General features: G+C 28.6%; 1 protein-coding gene across 12 annotated transcripts in view; it reads right to left on the bottom strand.

The window, feature by feature from the left end:
* Nucleotides 1-22465, bottom strand: part of LOC100877965 (diacylglycerol kinase theta) — a 57110-nt gene that overhangs the window by 29354 nt on the left and 5291 nt on the right. For 6 of the 12 annotated variants that reach the window (XM_076533169.1, XM_076533170.1, XM_076533168.1 and 3 more), the window contains exons 2-5: nucleotides 10355-10434; nucleotides 9187-9289; nucleotides 7283-7503; nucleotides 4221-4392 (exon numbers count right to left, since the gene is read on the bottom strand). In XM_076533169.1, the coding sequence (XP_076389284.1) occupies nucleotides 4221-4392; nucleotides 7283-7503; nucleotides 9187-9289; nucleotides 10355-10434 (576 nt within the window). Of the gene's footprint in view, nucleotides 1-837; nucleotides 989-4220; nucleotides 4393-7282; nucleotides 7504-9186; nucleotides 9290-10354; nucleotides 10435-22465 lie in introns of those variants that run through there. The other 6 variants (XM_012289203.2, XM_076533174.1, XM_012289202.2 and 3 more) reach the window with 2 other exon arrangements.

Raw genomic sequence — 22465 nt, forward strand, 5'->3', positions numbered from 1 at the left:
AACGTTATTCGTTTATTAATCACTGGCAAATTAATTAAATGCATTTATTTATTTAAACTCATAACAAAAATTTTATTTGGAATGTTTACAAATCTGCGGTTATTTCTGCAATAAATTATTTCATGAAAAGTTCTCTTTTTATGTTGTATGCATTTTCTCTAGCTGTTCAGCGACTCGTGTAATTCGAAAGCAAACGATAAATTTATATAATAATCGTAAATGTAACACGCCTATTGAAAGCACATCGAGAATAGCGATTAATAACAGCGACAGCCACAGAAGCTATAATGTTTACAAATGTATGCAAACTAGTCTTTTTAAATGTAAAACTTGTTTCTCAAATTTCAAGGAACTTAAAACAAGTCGTTTATCAACATGATTAAATTTCTGATCTATGAAAAATTTATTGAAACTACAGATGAGATTTATTCATAAAATTATTGCATGAAGTAAAATATAAAAGCAATAGAATCAAAATAATTGTTATAAAACCTGTAAACATTTACTAGTTTATAATATACATAACATATTATAATTTATTATGTAATTACAATTTATAATATACATAATATATTATGATTTATTATAATTTTATTTTTTGGCTCAGCTTGATTATAAGCAGTAAAGAATAAAAAATATTTAAATTATTCAAAAACTATTTTTACTCTCTAAAACCTTGGTACTGCATTAATAATCTTTTCTTATAAAAATAAATTCGTATGAAAATTTCCTTATACTGTATATTTGTTTATTTTATTACTGTGTTTAGATATTCAACTAATTTATCTTAATCCTTTCAGAGCTAATGACTAAATAACAGCTTCTATTCACAGAATATGAATCAAATTTTCAGCTTTAAACCTCAATGTTTGAAAAGGAAATAGGTTACAAAATGTCGAAGTTATTCGTCAGTTTTGAAATCTCATTTGCTGTATATCGATTGATGGCCGCCATTGTGGAGAACTAGGTCGCTCGAAATCGAAAATTCCTTTTGATTCAGAAATAAAAATATATTATATAAAATACGATGAATCAAGCATTTCAAGCATTTCAATTACTATGATAATGATAGTTCTAAAAGAAGTAATTTCTTTTCATGAAAAGAACTCCAAAGACTTTGTAATATTAGAAAAAACTTAATTATTAGAATTTTTAAGTTGCTAGATAGTAAAAGAGTCAAAAAGATATTAAAAAGTATTAAATCATTAAATTATTAAATATAGGAATATCTTTTAAATATTACGATATACTATAAAAGTATTTTTAAAATATTGTGAAGCTTTTATGTGTACTTAAAAAAGATATTAAATTTCTATATGCCAATTTCAATATATTTATGTATACGCTTCCCTTGTTTATTACTATTTATAATAAATAAAATTTTCATAACAATTTATCATTTTTACAAAAAAGGTATTTGTTGCAAAAATGAACTATTTTCTTTTGTAAAAATGTTAGCAAAAGTTTCACAAACTGTTATATTCTACGATTTGTTTAATTATAAATATTGTAAAACAGAAATAAAATCTTTTGCAAATCTAAATTTTAACGAAACGATTTCTTCTAAATTTATAACTCGGAATTTTAAAATGTTTCATTTTTCACCGAGAACTGAAAATTTGTTAACAACCAATTTTTAATTTCTGTGCGTGGAAAGCTGAGAGTGCGAGAAACTGGAAGACAGTTATGATAGTTACATAATACACGTACATAATGATTACTACGTAGAGAATAAGTGTCTGATAGAAAATTGGATAAATTCTCTTTGTAAAAGACTCGAGTTAAACGTGTGAGAGACTCTTATCACAGACTGAATGTGACAGAAACAAAGATTTGATAGTTGGAAATACGAATGGGATTTTCTCATTTTTATTCAACAGATCGAACATCGCATGCTCTGTAGGAAGAAACACGTATATCGTAAAAATTCGACTATCCTTAGACACCCGTATAAATGTCATGCAAAAATATTTATACCTAAAAACACAATGGGTAATATCTATTATACATTTCGTTCTCTTCTTATCTATACAGGGTTTATCTCGTTTACACAGTTTTATTTTTGTTTAGGGTGTCGTATAATATGATCGCTCATTTTTGTTGCTTTTGACGATAAAAAATTAATTGTATGATTTTTTAGAGTACATATTTAAATATGTGTTAAAAATTAATTTTTCAAATTGTGACAGTTCAATTTAATTTGATTTAGAATCTAATTTAAAAATATCAGTTTTAAACTGTTTGTAGTACCAATATTTAGTGTAACACGTTTACAACAATAATTATTAACGGTAACACAATAGACTATTGTTATATTGCCAATATAAGTGTGGACTTTTTTTCAAATTGACAATTTGGATCGGTTAAATAATTTTCTGTTTTAACATTGATATTTGTATGTAAATGAGAATTTAGTGTATTAACTTTTTTCGTATTTTTATTATAATGAAACTATCTATTGTAACAAACTGTAATTATGATAAATAAATATATACGAAAACAATATTCTTTACGTGTCCTTATAGAGGGAACTTTTGATTTTTAGTATATTTCTTTTTTCAAGCTTTTTTGGGATAGTTAAAAAATTTTGAAATTTTGAAATTTTCAAAGTTATAAAATGTTAAATTCTTTAATTTTTACTGTTACAAATTTACTAATTTAGAGATTTGATAGTTTGACAATTTAAAAATCAAATACAAAGGAAACTCTACCAAATTTAGAAATTTGGTGATGTGAAAATTTGGAAATTTTAAATTTTTTAATTTTCATTAAATTCCATTAAATTTCGAATTCGCAAAATTTGCAAGTTTCACATTAAAAAGGTTAATAACTTACACATTAATTTGACAAATTTGTAATTTGTTAATTTTGTGATTTGCTAATTTTGCAATTTGATAATTTTGTAATTTGATAATTTTGTAATTTGATAATTTTGTAATTTGATAATCTTGTAATTTGATGATTTTGTAATTTGATAATTTGAAAATTTAACATTTTGACAATTTGACAATTTGACAATTTGAAAATTTAGCAATTTAATAACATAAAATCTAAAAAATCAAAAAAGTGCATATTACATGTATATACAATTTCAAATTTCCAAGCTCCCAAATTTTGCAATTCAGAAATTTGAAATAACGTGAACTTGAAAATTTGAGTCTGTGAACCTTCTTTCAAAAACTTTAAAGCTAAAATTAAAATTTTGAAATATTGATAATCAACAGATGTACGTATAAATCATACATTTGTAATCATCATTCCCTCTTGTAACGAATAATCTATTCAAATATAAATAATATTTATATTACATACAATACATAATATTTTGATATCATCAGAAATAATGAATATCTGAGTGATCATATTAAATAAAACACCCTAAATAAAATAATAAATATTATCACGAGAATTGTACTATGTAGCAATTTCCTTCCCCAAACTTCAGAATTTCGACAAAAGTTTATCTGTTCTCTTTGTCAAACACATATGCACGTGTAATGTAATGTAACATAAAATAAATTGTTGACGAGAGAAAGGAAACATAATAAATAAAACAGCGTGAGATCGAGGGAAAACAAAATTATATTTCGTACATAAGAAACACGTGTAACGTGAATTCTATCCTAAATTTATTTCGACATACTAAACACGATTTGGATGTATGTACCGAGATACAAATGTGATCTTTCAATGATACTATTATTCGATTCATATATTCAAATTTGCAATATAAGCTCTCATAAGGAACTCGGTATATGAAGAACGATCGACCGTGAAATTAGAAGCACTCTAATCGAGCCATTATTTGTTATCTGAGTGTAATGTGCTACATCCCACGATTTCAAGAAATGCTAATAAAAAAATCATACATAAAAAACAATTTTAAAAAAATCCCAAAAAAAAAGAATTAAAATTCTTTGCGATGGCTGACGAGATACAAATACGTATATACAAGATATGTACACAAAATGAAATTTTCTTTCAGTTTTCTTCTCGTGTTACGTCTGATACATTTTAAAGCTGTCATCTAAATTTCTCTCTTTCTAAAATCAACTCTAAATTAACCGATGTATTTAGGTATAGAGATGTATTTACAGTACACGTATATTATTGTATATATAACATAACTTCATTCCACTACTTCCGTATATCCGGTCACGTGTTACACATTCTCTAATCGATTCATGAAACGTATACTTGTTACAATAGAAGACACTTACGGCAGGAATACTCACGCGCCAGAACTTCTTTTCGACGTACTTGTACACCGATTATGGCCTCCATGGGAACCTCTGTTCGTGGAATACTGACTGCGTGCGGTGGTAAGTAGATCGGCTTCAAAATCCCAAACGTGCATACTTGCGGGATATTTTTGTAACAGTAAGAGTGCAACTGGAACAGAATAATAGTTACACGGTATATTAATTATGGTAGATACTATTAATTATTAGTAGATACGATGTACAATTATGGGCACCGCGAAGGATTAATATACGGATGACAATACATGAAACGCGTTATCGATTCAAAGTAAAAGAAGCTCGATCCCTAAAGTAAACACTTCCAGTTACATTTCGGCAAATAAGAATAATAATGACAATTGTAGCGTCGAAAATATGTGTGAGTTTAGGAGTCCATTTTTCTATTTTGACCAATTGGAGGCGTAGAGGTATTTGGGGACGCAGCGATTTGGGAATGTAGGGATTTGGCAATGCAGGGATTTGGGGATATAGCGATTTGGGGATGTAACGATTTGGGTATATACCGTTTTGGGGATGTAGGAATTCGGGGATGTAGCAATTTGAGAACGTAGGAATTCGGGAATATAGGGATTTGGGGATGCAGCGATTTGGGAAAGTAGGGATTTGGAGATATACCGATTTGAGGATGTAGGAATTAGGAGATATAGCGATTTGGGTGTGTAAGAATTTGGGAGTATAGGGATTTGGGAATGTAGGGATTCGGCAATGCAGAAATTTGAGGATGCAGCAATTTGGGGATGTAACAATTTGGGTATATACCGATTTGGAGATGTAGGAATTCGGGGATATAGCGATTTGGTTGTGTAAGAATTTGGGAATGGCGGAATTTGGGAATGAAGGTACTCGGGAATGTAGGGATTTGGAGATATACGAATTTTAAATTAAAGGATTTGAAAATGTAAAAACTTGAGAAATTCGTCGTTTAGAAATTTGAAAGTTTGTAATTTAGGAATTTTAGAAATGTGGAACATTTGGAGATTGTAATTCGGAATTTTTTTCAAATTTCAAAAGCGCAAAATTTCTTAATTTGCAAGTTTTCATATCGATAAATTATCACTATCCATGTATTGACAATACATACTATATTTTCAGCTTTGAACATTTTAAATTGTTCAAAGTCTCGAACTGAAACTTAGTTTGTAGTATAAAAAATATTTTGCATGATTCAGTAAATTCTTCCTTGAAAACTGAACTTGTTCAACTAACAATTGTGTATTTATATAACGTTGAACCTAATAATTGACTCGTAACATTTAAAATAAAAGTTAATTGCACCACCCATGCGATTTAATCATGAGCATAACCCCGTATTTCAAGGTGAAGTTTTAAAATAACACGATAAATAATCTACTTTTATTTATTTATAACAAAACACAAAAGAGTCGCTTGTCTGGAAACTTTCGTGCGTTGCGTTGTGGTACTGTTCAAACTCTATAACTCGAAAACCTTTGTAAGACTAAAATTCTGTTCAGTCTTGCTGCGAAAATCTTTATAAGTCGAAGTGAAACTCTATCTCGAATAATTCGCCACATGTGCAACTGCATTATTTTGACTCTGCATCTCGAATTTAGAGTAGCTAGATCTCTGCAAATCGAAGTTTAACTTTGTAAACCGATTCTATAACGTTGCTATTTTTATAACTTGTAGTGCATAGTTATAGAGTAGATGTACTAATTACAGAGACTCTGCAAATTATCGATAAAAAGAATACATGTATAAATAAGTATAAACAATATATTTAAATTAAATGTAATTATTGACAAATGAGATTCAAAATAAGAAACAATTTTAATGTGTTACAATGTTGCAAATATTTATCAAAGACTACATATTAATCTTTCCATGATTTTGATAGTACTCATCTGAAACCTTCAGAAATGCTTTCTGAACTGTTTTATAAATCAAATATAAACAGTACCTTCGTCGTATAAGATACATATTATAACGTAAAATGGTCTAATGCAGTAAAAAGAATAAATTCAACACCTAAAACCCTTTGTTTTCAATTCTGAGTAAATTGTGCAATATCGCGAGATTTTTAAGTTTGTCCATAATACGGAGCCCCAAACGGATATTTGCCATAACCTCATCTTCATTTTAAGCTCCAAAAATGAAACGCATGTTAGGTGTCACCACTCAAATAGTCATGTATTTTATTTTTATTAAATTATTTATAAAACGATTTAGAACCAAATTGTCATATTTCACAAAAGCTAGGTTAGAAGGATAATCAAAGATGTCATAACAGGAGGCACGTAAACAGGGTCCGAAATTGGGGCATCAAAATACATCTGCAACAATCCCAGAGACTCCATAATATGACCCGAAATATCTTTTTTTTATTTCGTTTAATACATTACGACGATTCAATTTCCTTTCGGCTAGATAATTTAAAAACCACTTTTGTTTATCGCCTTTTGTTTAGCTCTTTACGCATGGCGGTATACATTTTGACCTACTTCATTTGAAGTTGTTTGTAAGTTAAATTACTGAAATGGAAAAAAATTTCTGAGCAACTTGAATTTTTATTTTCTTTAAAATCGTGTATCTCAAAAAGTTAATATTCCCTTATAAAAAGGAACTGTTCAAATATTGATTTTGTGAATGTAGCTGTACTTTCTGATTAACTGATTAATATATCGTAATTGAAATGTGTATTTTATATCACATACCATAATTGAAACACGTACCCCATATCACATATGTATATCACATATTAATTGAAAGATATGTCCTATATCACAACATACTAAACATCATTCCATATTTTCTTTCTTTTGACTACTAATTCACTTTGTTAATATAAAAAAGAAAATTTGTCTCAATATAATGTTAAGACATGAGATATAGAAAATTATTATCCATAGTACAAAGCTCCTCTAACGAACTTCGACTTGTCCAATCGTTTTTACTCGCAATTCTTGATGGAATCAAAAGTTCTATAATTCGAAGCTTCTTTTCTCTGAGATTCGATTTACGGATATCCGAATGTAAATAGTTCAAAAAAAGTGATACGTTACCGTCATGCCGCACCACTCGCAACGAAACCCGGAAAGGCACTCGGCAGTGAAACAGTTTTTCTTGCAGACAGCGCATTTCGAACTGCTGGGAAGATTGCCTTCTCGCCAGTGATGAGTGTGTTTTACCTGCGCCAAGTCCTTTCCAGGTAAATACGTGGCGTTCTCCTTGCAATCCGCCAAGGCAAAGTTCTGGCAATCCGTGTGCACGAAGTACATGCATACTGTAATCAAACACGAGATTCATTAACACGCTGTTGACCGGCTATGAATCAACCTAACCATTTTACAAATTCCTTATCTTACAAAACTATCAAATTTGTATACGCTTGAAGAAGTTTATCGAATTTCGGATTTTCAAAATTTTTGAATTTTCAAATTCTCAAGGTGTGAAATTCTAAAATTTCCAAATTCCACAACTCTCGAATTAAAGAATTCTCAAATTCCATAACTCGCAAATTCTAAAATTCTCAAATTCCATAATTCTCAAATTCCAAAATTCTCAAATTCCAAAATTCTTAAGTTCCATAACTCTCAAATTTTTAAATTCTCAAATTCCATAACTTTCAAATTTCAAAATTCTCAAATTCCATGACTCTCAAATTCCATGACTCTCAAATTCCATAACTCTCAAATTCCATAATTCTCAAATTCCAAAATTCTCAAATTCTAAAATTCTCAAGTTCCATAACTCTCAAATTTTTAAATTCTCAAATTCCATAACTCTCAAATTTCAAAATTCTCAAATTCCATAACTCTCAAATTCCATGACTCTTAAATTCCATGACTCTCAAATTCCATAACTCTCAAATTCCAAGATTCTCAAATTCCCAAATTTCCCCAATACCCAAATCCATAAATTGTTAGAATTTCCACTTTCCACATTCGCACATTTTCAAATCTTCAAATATCGAAATTTAGCATAATAAATATTTAAAGCCGATTTTTCAAACAACAAAGTATCAAATGAAAAGATCGTATTATTATTTTCGACTGATTTTTTCAAGCAGAATCGGTCACTAGCCTGTTATATCACCAGACATAAATGTTCCAGACATAGACACAGAGAACTATAAATGTTCCGAGTACCGTCAGCTATGTTGAGAATACATCTATGAATGAACACAAGCAATGATGAAACGAAAATGATTGTTGGTATTTTTGTGAAACTTGTATGAAAGTATAAGTGAAATTTTTCTTATTTCCATGAGATTAAACATGACATAGAATTATATGGACAATTTTTATATTCACAGTTCATTCGCTAGTATTATATGTTATAGAAGAAGATGTATTTGTTCATTATAATAAAACACATAATAAATTACTTTTCTTGATATCTTTTGTTACAGATTAAGTCTTGTGGTATATTGAGTCTGGAGTGAAATTTTGTGGCATATTAAGTCTTTTGTTAGAAAATACTAGTACAAATCTATGAATTGTCTAATTTTTAAGTTTCCAAAGCACCATATTCAAAATTTGCAAAATTTCATATCCATGAATTTCCAAATTTCTAAAACTTTGAATTCTCAAATTTTCCAACTTTCCGAAAGTCTAAATTTATAAATCTTCAAATTGTTATTCAGAGTAAATACAAAAGTTTCATTTCTAACATTTGTGTAATGCAATCGTCTACATAACATTTTCTCATATAGCGACTCTTTATATTACTTTATATTAATATAGTGCCAATTCATAATTAACATAGGCACTGCTTTTGTTATCATAATACTGGTTTATATTAGTATAGCATTATCTTATATTAACATAGTAATAGTTTATATTATCGTACTACTATCGTAAAAGAAATAGATCCGCAAAGACCGTCACAATATCCAAGACCATGCGTTATATTACCACCCAAGGGGTTCATAAAAATAAGAAAAGACATAAAAACAAGAACTTACTTTCACAATGTACGGATGGATTATCATCGAGCCGTTTACGACAGACGTTGCAGAATTTTCTTCTACGAGTTACCGGTTCGGACCAACAGTGTGCAACCGGGTTCTGCAACAAAGTAATTGTCATTTAGTTTAAATAAATCTCAAGTAAACCTTAACAATCATTTTCAATTTTCAATTTTTATTTTTAAATAAGGTGAAGTGGGTTAAGTTCGTAAACAGGGCAAGTGCGTATACAGGCTATTTGTATTACAATATGAGCGAAATTTCTCCATTTAATATGTTTGTTTCCTTGTTTTGTTTCACTATATCACCTTTTATATTTCAGCTAAGGGTACTTGTTTGCAGTATAGAGTACTTGCATAATGCAGTAAAAAGCATTTTATAGCAGATTTGTTAATAATTTTGCTGTTGCCCCATTGCACATGAAATCAAGTTTCAAAGTATTTAACTTCAAATTACGCTCTTACCCCATTTTCGGGGAAAGTGCAGAATAGTTGACATTTTAAACAATTTCCTATCAAAATCAAAATGTATAAGGAAAATTAAGGTCCTAGTTAATTAAATAGTAGTAATTGTGCAAAGCGTTCGATATCAACAGCGTTAAGTATTTCCATAGCAGATTGAAAATACTTACGTTTAAGTACAAACTTTACAAAAACCAGTCTGCACTTACCCCACTTCACCTTAATATATTTTTAAATTGTTAATACTTAATAACTGTAATAAAATGAAATAAAAATTTTTACAATTGTCTCTTTGCAAGTAACCTAAGAATTAATCGTATAAATTAATCGTGTAAATTTGTTAATCGTATAATTCTGCCTCCACGCCGTTAAACTGTGAACCATCAAGACTGAATAAAACTTGAAGCCTAAACACGTGAAAATTTCTTTGAAGCAAAGATGATGTTACACGACGATAGTTAACTCACGATTCGGAGTATAAGCGAGAGCTCTAATTCTAACTTTGCGAGTTTGTAACTGAGAGGAAGGAAAAAGTATAAAACGCTACGAATGTGTACATTGAGATTGTTGTAAAATTTCAACGCGATCCAAGATACCGTTCAAGCAAGTATTCTCAGCACCTCGTAAATATAGGTCACGAGGAAGGATTCGCTCATCTCCGGTCGTACGAAAGGTGCAAGAACGGAAATTGAAGGTATCCTTACCTTAATGAGGCTTGCCGCGATGCTAGAGCAGGGAGAGACGACGGATTTGAGACACCGGTCGTGCACCACGTAGTTACAAACTGCAACAAAAAAGTACAGTTCTATGTTATTCATTGGAAATAGGGTTTCTTGTGCTAGGCTGGTGCCTACAATTCCTGGGTTATTTCTAGGTATTCCTAGGTTACGTTTAGGTAGATACAGTTGAACTTTACATTGCTTCTCTGCAGAGTTTGAATAACGTGTAAACAGCGAAACAATGCGTGACAATGCTGTTCTTTACGCGAGTACATTGGAATGAAGTTCTTGATGATTAAACTATCATTTTTCCCAAAGATATGATACATGTACTTTAACTTTGATAATTTACTTTTTTAGAAAATTCATAAAATATGTAATTTCCAAATGTTTAGGATATCCGAATGTGGAAGGTGCAGATCATGTATTAATGCAAAGAGGTGACCATGGTGGCTAAACTACTCAGAACCTTTTATTTACATGTAATGTATTTTAGTGGATTTAATACTCTTGTAACAAGTGGTGAAGGCAAAAAAAGTGCGAATCAAAACATATGAAAGTGATCAATCAATTTAAACGGTGAGCGAGTGAGCCAGTAGAGTGAGCCACTGTGGTGCTATGTAATCTACGATGATATTCGCGAAAGCCACTATAGTGGTGGGTCGTGCATAAGAGGTTAAAATTTCTGAATACCCATATTCGTAGATCTTCACCTGCCAAAGTGTCCATATTCCAAGATTTCTAAATTTCTAAATCGCCAAATGTTAAGATTCATACATATATTTACATCTTTAAATGCTTTGGTCCTTAAATTCTTATATCATGAATTTCTTAGGAAGCTAAACTTGATTTATAAATTTTTAAGTTATCGAATCCTTAGATTCCCACATTTCTAAATCTCTAAACAGATATTTCTTGAAGATCCTTATTAACTTTTCAGGCCTTCAAATCCCTAGATTCCCATAAACTGAGACCCTCAAATACTCTTCAAGTTTTTTATATCTTCACCTATTTAGACTTCTATATCGCTGGATTCACAGAAAAGACCCAAAATCTCAAAATTCCCATATTTATACACTTCTATATGCCAAACATCCTAAATGTCAGAGTCACTGAATTAATATAACCTAGTAATTTATTTATCCTTAATTTTTAATTCTTCAAAAATAATTGATTTAAATTTAAAAAATTTTCAAAATAACTCAGTTAAAATTTTTTAATTTTCAAAATGGTTAATAAAAAGTTAGCAGAAACAACAAAATAGTACAATAGAAATACTTGTTCTCCTTTTTTTAAATCGATAATGGAGTCATTAATTATACATCGTTAACAATAACAAATTGAATGACCAATCGTTCAGTAATAATGCCGTTACACATTGTCGATTACAGTTTCTTTTATTTATTGCATTGCAAAATGAAAGTATACTCAAAATCTATAACAGCAGTGTTGAATTTCTTGGGAACCGCTAAATGCTAAACACGTTTCATTATAGGAAGGTATATAAACATCTTCTTTTATATTTCTCCAATTTAACTTCACTACAATTTCTTCACTAACACAATTTTTAACGCTACAATTTCAATTACAACAATAACTACGTACAACATTATTCAACTTCTAGAGTGTAGAGTGTAGATTCTAGAGGACGAATATACCCTCTTTTAAAACTTCAGTCAAATGCTCAAATCCTTGTTAACATATTTATACATTGTATTTAGATATTTGTATAAACAAAAATTTAAAAAGAATGAATATCATTGTCTTCTCAAGAAAATATTAATCTGCTTAAAATTAAACTGACGTTAAAATTCTTCATATGTACACAGTTGCACATGAAAATGTCCCGAAAAAAGTTAAATTTGCTCTAAAAATATTTCCCAAATCAGACAATATCATGATCTTGAAATTTCACGCAGAAATTCGTGTTTTCGCGCAATTGCACAAAATAGGGTGACATTTCGTTGATATTTGGATGGATAAAAATATCGGGAGATCGAAGGACCGTAGACAGGATGAACGTCATCAATTTACAGTCGCCAGTGTAGAACAAATAATTGCAGTTTACTGCAATTTAAATGATTGGGCGATTGCCAAAAACCTTGATACATTTTGAACAAATAGTATTCAATTCCTGTTACAATGCATGTCCATTGTGTCGGATATAGCTTTATTGCATTCAGTTGCAAAAAAGGTCTCGGCTTTCATTTAAAAGCAAAGAGCCTTTCATTTTGTTTGAAAATGCACGCTTTAATTATTAAAATCGACAAAATTGACATTCAAATAAATAGCGAGAATTTTAATAAATTATGCGAATGATACAAAATTTGTTGTTAAGGTGAAATGATTTGTGAGGTTAGGTTTGACCTATTGGTAAAACTTGGCGCGTTGCCTAAACTAGGTTGATAATGATGACGATGGTAATCTATCATTATAGAATTTCATGCCGACAAAATGAACATTGGAAAACGATGAAATTATGCTAAGCTTGTTTAATGAATAATCGCACATTTTGACATTAATGAACCCATTACAGTTTAACGAAAATTATGAACACTTGTCACTATTCAAGATTTCACGAACTCGTATACAATTATACTTTTTTATATAAAATAAATAATTAATAGATTTACTAAATTTTCATAACTTATTCGTTATTTGTTTATACCGTTTATTATTTGAGTAGATTTAATTAGAGCAAACTTCTTAATTAAAATTAGTTAAAGTTATTATTTGCAGTTTCAATTATTTCACTAGATTTAATTACTTTCATTATTTAATCAAAATAAACTCTTTAATTAGAAATTAAAAACTATAGAGTATATTAACTATAACATTAATATTTTGACAATTTTTTATAATTTCTAGAATTGTATTCACAAATTTATTTAATTGTTACATAATTTATAAGAAGCAAAATTAACTATAACATAGTTATTAATAAATTTAACTTAACTTGTAAGATTTTAAATTTTATTCGCAAATGTATTTAATTACTATGATAAAAATTCGTAAATACCAGATTAGGTAAAAAATTTTAATTTGCACAGCTTTTTTAATTGGAGAGAAAGTATATTTATTACATCGCAAACAGTGTTCGTGAAAAATAATGAAGAACGTTTAATGCAATCAATTAGTAAATGAAATGTATCAAATGCTCGTTAATTAAGCAGTATCGAGAAATTTATTTTACTCGTTTGAAACCCTTGAATCAGAGCGTGAAATTTTGTGCCGCTTTTATACCAAACAGGGACTAAGAATATAAATACACTAAATAGTTAAATATCGGCATACGAAGTATAATGTCAAATAAAATGGTAACCTTATGAGCATTTATTCGGAGCAGCAAATATGGATATTGGAAGGTTATAAATTTATAACATTTAAAAGACGTGAATTTATAAATTGGAATATTTATAACTTTCAAAATTTATTCCACACATTTGTGATATTGAAAACTTGAAAAATTTGTAGTTTCTGCATCTCTGAATTTATAAATTTGGAAATCGCTGCTGATTTTTTAAGCAGAAGTTTTGAGAAGTTTTAAATTCTCAAATTTGAAAGTTTGTAGATTTACAGAGACGTGAATTTGACAATTTAGAAATTTTAAAGTATACGGATTTATCTATTTGAAAATTTATAAATTTAACAATTAATTTAAAAAATTTGAAATAATTTAAATTCATACAGCTGCAAAATAAATTTATAAATTTTCGTGGATTTGTAAAGTTGAGAATTTTTTAGCTTGTGAAATTTGAAAATTTATAGTTTTATAAATTCGAAAATTTAGATTTGTAAATTTGAAAATTTTCACATTAAAAAATATTTAATTTAAGAAATTTCCAAATTAGAAAGTTAGTAAGTTTGTTAATTTAGTAAATTAGAAAGTCAATAAATTCAAAAACTTAATAAATTATAATATTAGTAAGTTTAAAAATTTTCCCATTAAAAAATTAATGAGTTTGAAAATTTCTAAATGTAACAAAATTTTACGTTGAAAATTTATTGACACAAAAACTAAACAAGTTTCTAAAATGTATTCCATTTATCCACTCGTATCATTGGCACTATTTATCACCATTATTATCACTAGAAATCACTATATTCTTTATAGAATATAGTTCTTGATACGTATTTGGTATTTTTATTGTAATATATCAGATATTATAACATAGTCGAATATGCTTTACGATATGCGTTCATTTTACAATATACAAAACGAATTTCTGTATTTTTATATTTCTTAATATTTTTTTACATTTCTTAATATTCTCGCACATAATCCATAAATTTTCAAGTGCTTTGTACTCGACGTTCATCCGAGTTATTGTTAACTTTATCGTTGCCTCCACTTTGCCGTTATTTCTGACACGAGTATCGATTTATTGACCCTTAATATGTTATTTACGAACCCTTTAGTTTCCACTAATATTAATAGCAAATACAAGTTGCAAAACCTTTTAGAACGTATAACCGATCCCATCCATACATAAATTTTAAAACATACAGAAATGTAATGTTACAAAAAATTAATTCGATGAAATAATTTATACTTGTTATTACGAAACGCTTATGTTTATTATCACGGAAATATCGTGTAAACACATGTTGCTATAAAATATAAAGAAAATTATGTTACAAATAAATTCATAACTTACATAACCAATTTTTTCATTTTTTTGTTCTACTTTTTGTTACACATTTGTTCGTAACGAATTTCGTAACATCTTTGAGGTTAGCATTTGCGTCATCCGTGCAAATGACCGGCACGGGTTTGACGTACGAATACGTCATACTTGGGAATGGCCAAAACGGGTTTGACGTAATAATACGTCATCCGTTCCGAACTAGTTAGGCATCCTAAAAATACTGTTTACATTTGGCTCAGATACAAGATCACCTAAATCAATCAATCTGAAATCTAAAAGATCGATCAAATTCGAGTTCTAAAATGTTTGATAGCTCCACTGATGTTAAACATATAGCTACAAAATTTTTGAGATTTCTTAAAAATATTATTTAGAAGTTTCTTAAAAAGATTCTTAAGAACATTATTTTTTGAAATATGTATTTTACTTTGTGACTGGTTTAAGTAAGAATGTTTAAGTACATGTAAGTTGTGAAGATATTTTAATTTATTTGAAACTACTTTTCGCCACTTTTATTAGTGATGTGACAATACTGAGATCCATGTAAGCTAATCGTAAAAATATTGTAATTTATTTAGAAACTATACTTCAGCATTTTTATTAATAATGTGACAATACTCAGGTCCATGTAAGTTAATCGTAAAAATATAGTAATTTATTTGAAACTATGTTTCACCATTTTTATTAGTAACGTGACAATATTCAGATCCATGTAAGCTAATCGTAAAAATATTTATTTGAAACTATGTTTCACCATTTTTATTAGTAACGTAACAATATTCAGATCCATGTAAGTTAATCGTAAAAATGTTGTGATTTACTTGAAAACTATATTTCACCATTTTTACTAGTAACGTGTTAATAGTCAGATCCATGTAAGTTAATCGTGAAAACATTGTAACTTATTCAAAACTAAAGTAGAATTTAATAAATGTGTATATTAAATAAATCTGAACCTGTAAAACAATCAGTTGTATAGTCTTGAGTTTTAGCTCAAGATTATTATACTTACAATTTATCGTACATATAGAATATATGTAGTACAAATGGAGATACATTTTATCACATATGTTAAAGAATTGAAGATATTATTAAGAATTGAAAACTGCAGAAAAAGAGTTTGAATATTGTGTGATCATTTCTGAACTAAATGGAATTTACGTGTGATTTGACGATCGCTCAAAAATTGTTGAAAGAGTAGCCAACATGAAATTTGCATTCCTTGCACCCTGGCTTTCGGTATTTCCATTCAATTGTGAAGTTTACGATTTGTTTGTTATCTTCTCTCGACAATAACGAGCCGTCGAATGCATTCAGGAAATGTGCCCATACGCGAGCACTTTTCATAACACAACACTTGGACAAAAAGGAACAAACGAGACTGAAATAATTGCCGACACGGTCTTTGCTCTTTAATGATCTTACTATGTATAAAATTATTATTAGATAATTGTTGTTTAAGGTAATAATTATTTAATGACAGATGATAGTTTTAAATGTCGAATGTTTCAAATGTATTTGTGGCAATAGTAATTTATTTGGTCAGTGCTTTAACCTTTTTGATTAACAAAATCAAGTTAATAATATTAGGTTAAATTTTATTGTAATAACTATTTGTTATCTAGTTCCGTTCGTTTCTATGACTAACAGCTTTTTCCTTATTTCTTAGTTGTTATTAACGTAATATTTAATATCGTATAATTAATTACGTTTATACCATGTAATTAATTATTATAGTTATTATAGTTGAAATATGTAACTATTTGGTATAATTAATACTTCGCTAGTATTTAGAGATATTTTTAATTTTTATTATTGTAATTCAGATTTCAATATTAATTTCTCACAACCTTTATTGAACAAGTAATGTATTATACACACAGTAAAATAGTTAATAAATATAATACAATTATACAAATTTCATTACATATATAGTAACAATTTAACGTACTACAATTTTTATTTACTGAGCTATGTAAAAATAAATTATTTAATATAATTATTAATTAAATTATAGCACATAAGTATGCGAATTTCGTCATATAGCAATAATATAATGTGCTACAATGTTGTACTAATATATATTTATTATTTAATATCGTATTTCAATTTTATAATTTATTCATTATTAACCAATAATAACAAAAATTAAAATTAACTAATGTTACATAAGAATAACTTATAATACAATAACACAACTTTAAATATGGAACTATTACTATAATTTAATTTTTGATAATTGAAATATAGATAAGATTGTTTCAAATTTCTATTTACAACATTTTTGTACCTTGTCCAACATAAATGTTATTTTTTTATCACCATATTATTTCTTCCAGAAATTGAAACATGTATTTACTGACAATTATTTTTTGAATAAAGTTGTAATACAGAAGATATTTATTGTTACTTTCATATTAACCCTTCGCACTCCTATGTCGAGGTAGCTCGACACTAAATTTCTAAATTTTAAATAAATCAGATAAATAGATTAGTTCATTTATTTACTACTTATAATAAATAAAAAATGTATTTGTCATACACCGCACTGTGGCAATACATTTTATCGAGAACACTTTTCTTTATCTATTTTGTAAATTAAACAGTTGGTAGGTAAACGAAAATAAGGAGCGCAAAGGGTTAATATATTACTACCTCGAGAAATTGAAAAATGTGTCCCTCTATTGAGTACCCCTTTCTTAATCTATTTTGTAAATTAAAGAATTGGTAGGTAAAAGAAATCCATGAGTGCAAAGGGTTAATATATTACTACCGCCAGAAATTGAAAAATGAGTCTCTTCATCGAGAACCCCTTTGTTGATCTATTTTGTAAATTAAACAGTTGGCAGGTAAAAGAAATTAGGGAGTGCAAAGAGTTAATATATTACTACCTCCAGAAATTGAAAAATTTATCTCTACACAAGTCGAAAGACTCCCATAACAAAGTGTTTCAACATTTTAATCTTCTAGAACATCGTTATGGTTTCATATAGGAATTCCGCGTTTCACGAAGAAAGAACTTCTTTTCTTGGAAAATTGCGAGGTTTAACTGTGACGCGAATTCGAGTTATTTTTAAATGGCCACGTTAATATAAAGAACGCCGTCTCGTCGATTTTCCATCGGTAAAAAGTTCCGTTCAGAATTAAACGAATTAAACATCAATTTCATTGGCAAATTCGAAACTATAAGATAGTGTTTAACGATTAAGGAGACAGGTAAAGCGACATAATGAGGTGTAACGCGCATAGGTCCAGTGCCGTACGCTATATTTTCCGGTTTGCTAAAAATAGAAGCCAGCCTTGAAGACACGTTCTGTTATTCCACAGTTTTCTTCATAAGTTTCCATCATAAATTTCTTTCAACGGCCACGAGGTGAACGACTATTAATAAGTTGAACGACACTGCTCGAAATTCTTCAAACCTACGAAACCTCTGCTAAAAAATTACTTTCCAAACCCCATCAAAGCGTAATTTCTTTTCATTTTCTTCAAATTTTAAAACTATCAAATCGGTCAAATGATCTCAGATTAAATAATTTTATTTAATTTTATAGAGCTTAACCTCTTCAAGGATACCTACACGTGGTTTTGTTTTTAAATTCAAACAAAGGTCATACACGTGGATATTGTCTTTACTTTTGTGTATTTTAAAGTATCTTAGTATTTATTTAGAGAATTGTTATAGTTTTAAAAGGAGTTTTTTGTCAAACTAAAAAAATTATTCATGAGGCGGTTAAGGTACTTTTCTTGAATTGTATGTTTTGTTTTTTAGTGGGACACAATATTGTGCATTACGTTGTTTCCACTAATTTATTTATTTTTCGCTTTATTTTGAAGTCAAGATAAATGTGACTTTTTGTGTAAACTAAAGGTAATTTTCGATTTGAAATTAACGTAATTTTCGATTTGAAATAAACGTGATTTTCAATTTGTAATGAACGTAATTTTTAATTTAAAATAAACGTGAATTTCAATTTCTAATGAACCTAATTTTTAATTTGAAGTAAACGTAATTTTCAATTTTATAAACGCATAGTTTTCAATTTGAAATAAACGTCATTTTCAATTTCACAAAAGCATAATTTTCAATTTGAAATAAACCTAATTTTCCATCTAAAATAAACATGATTTTCAATTTAAAATAAACATAAGTCTCAATTTGAAATAAATGTAACATTCAATTTAAAATCAACATAATTTTCAATTTAAAGAAAATATAATTTTTAACGTAAAATAGATATTAAATTGTGCATTGGTTTACTGTTTGACATCTACAACTTTTTCATTTTATTTATAATTTCCGAGTGCTTTCTATTTTCTTTTATTCCACGCTCTTCATTAGTGCTTTAATTTCGTTTATCAGAATGATTGGCTATTTTCAAGATAATGGAATATACGAACTCGATGTTACGATGTAATTTTTCGATTAAAAATTTTATCATTTTACTTTTAATTCTTTCCTTAATATTTCACTAATTAAAAGGATTATCTCAAACGCTGAGATAGAGTACATGATACAGTATAATTTTGAACCCGAAATTTTCCCGTTCTGTTCCAAAGTTCCATTAAGCGTTTCGTGTCTTTGTTCTTTCGCGTATCTTAATCGCTAAGTATTAAAAGTGAATGTAAAACGCTGCATTATTAAATAATTAACCTCTGACCTTATCTCTTAACGTACTGTTTCGAAACCACCAAAATTCTGTTGCAGATCAAAAGGTTACTGAAAATATAGAGTTTACTGACATCAAATGATGTTTTAGCGTGCAATTTTTTATTTATCTTACAAAGTTTATCAGAAAATTTTTTTGGAAAAATTTGATACAAGAATTTTAAAAAATTGCCATTTTTATTGTGTCAGATATTATTTACCAAATTTTTATGAGTAATTTTGCAACACAATTAATTAGATGGTATGTGTATGTTTTTAAGAGTACATTTATTATTTGACAGATTAAATATGTATTTCTATGAAGTTATTCGTGAATTTGACGTATAATACAGTAGACTCTCGTTATATTGCCGATTTCATACGAACTTGTACACTAATGACATACAAATAGAAATCCATAGAGTTCGATGCAATATTAAAAGAAAAAACTTTGGGCCGATACGTTGCGAATTGTAAACATTTGTTATTTTTACAGTTGTGTCGATGGCAATATAAGGAGATGCTACTCGATAAAAATCGTAGACTTTCTGTGAAAGAATGACGGTGTAAGAAAAAACATGCTTCATTTGTTGGTACTGATTCATTAAATTTTTATGTTACAAACTTTTTAAGTCGGGAATTTAGAAATTTTCAAATTTTCAATTTTCGTTTTCAAATAGTTTAATTTATTTTCATTTTTATATATGATTTATAATAGCTAAATTTACTTTAATTTTTATATATGATTTATAATAGCTTAATTTATTTTAATTTTTATATATTATTTATAATAGTTTAATTTTCAAATTTTTAATTATTCAAATTTACAAATTTGTAAATATTTAATTATACAACCTTGCAAATTTCAAAGCACACTATATGTATCACGACATTTATTTTCTTTCAATTTTAGAAACACATAAAAAACTTATTATTAGAATATATAAAAATATGAAAATACACTTCTGCAATCAGGAAATGAATTAAAATTAAATCAAAAGTAAGTTTCAAAACTGGAATAAAAATTAAATTAAAATTGCAGTAAAAGAAGGAAATTAGAATTAAATTACAAAAAATGAACCTAAAATTAAAGTACAAAAAACTAAACGAAAATTAAATCAGAAAAAAATAAGATTAAAGTGTAAATAATTGAATTAAAATTAAATTAGAAAAACGTAAATACTTTAAATTAAAATAAAATAATTAATGTATTACACGAACAGTTTGGCATATCTTTTCAGTTGCGGAAAAAGTCTGGTCTGTAAGGGTTCGCAGAGATAACGTAAATCACAATAAGCTCCGAATAAAAATATAATCTTTACATCGAAACATAGCAAAGTTACGATTCAGCCAGTGAACTTCGATGTTCATTGAGATCCGTAGAATCGTCGCGTCGAATCGATCGCCCCTGAAAATCCCGCGAAAGCTAAAATTAAGATATCGAGTTCAAAGTATCGAAAATATTCGTGGATCCCACACGGACCAAAGATTTCCAGCGAACAGTTCCGTTCGCGAGTTTACTCGATGCACACGGTTATTCAACGTGTTGATGGAAAAGGTACCGTACACGCGCCACGAGATGAGCTCTACGAATTAAGAGAAATACGTCTAATTTCCTTATTTTCCGATCCAATTGGTGTAAACGATTGATGTAACAAATTATACACTCGTGTCGAAAATGTGTACGAAGTTTCAAATATATTTTTTGACTCAATCGTAGCTATACTTTTTTTAGTAAGTTCTGTTGGAAATCCTAATGAACTGACTTTATCATGCCATCCCTTGTTTCCTGAACTTCACCTGTTCGAACTTTCCCTTCTGTTTTATGTCACATAAACGTGCCTTTTTTAGGGAGCGTCCACTTTATGTGAGTAACTGGTGCTAGGTTTGCCAGTAGGAAGTCGAATTTTTGCGGTTTTAGCTTGATAGACCTGATGATAGATATTGCCTGAAAGCCCTACCAAGTTTATCATTGGAAAAAGAGGACAAGAAATGAAAGAAAACATTTTCTTTACAAAATTTCTAAATCCATTCATCTCCAAGTTTCTACATCCCTAAATTTTTAGAACCCTAAATATCTAAATTCCCAAATTCACAGATATAACAATTCCTAAATTATGAAATCACTATTTATTCAAATATCTAGATTCCTAAATTCCTAAGTCCTGAAATCCCCAATCTCCAAGTCCACAAATTCCTAAACCTCCAAATTGCTAAATCCTCGAATCATTAGATTTCCACATCTCCAAATTCTGACATTCTCAAAAGTTCCTTAACAAATGTTTCTTTTCCAAAATCCCCAAATTTTTACACACTTGAATTCCTATATGACCAAATATCTACGTCCTCAAATCTCTACCTGCCCCAATTCCTTGCATCCCCAAATTCCTGTATCACAAAAACTCTACACCTCCAAATCTCTATATGCCCAAATTCCTACATCTCCAACTACCTAGATATATACTATATAGTACAAAATGTATACGATATACATACATGTAATATAAAATCTACTACACATTCATATAAACACTTCAGACAGCAGTTGCATAATTTTCGATTATCTCAAATTATCTTCTCTTATGCTGACAGTATATTATGACCACACAGAAAGGGTCAACATTATTTCTCTAAATGATATGTACAGAGTTTTCGCGATATGAAGCGTTTTTTCGTATACAGTAATGACCCTAAGAAAATGAATGAAAAAGGGCTAAGTTTTACTAGCAACACGATAATATTAATTTTTACATGCATTATTTTTCCAGTGATCTTCAGTCTTTTAAACGAAGTACTGCA

This window comes from Megachile rotundata, chromosome 7, assembly GCF_050947335.1.
Source record: "Megachile rotundata isolate GNS110a chromosome 7, iyMegRotu1, whole genome shotgun sequence".
Classification (NCBI taxonomy): domain Eukaryota; kingdom Metazoa; phylum Arthropoda; class Insecta; order Hymenoptera; family Megachilidae; genus Megachile; species Megachile rotundata.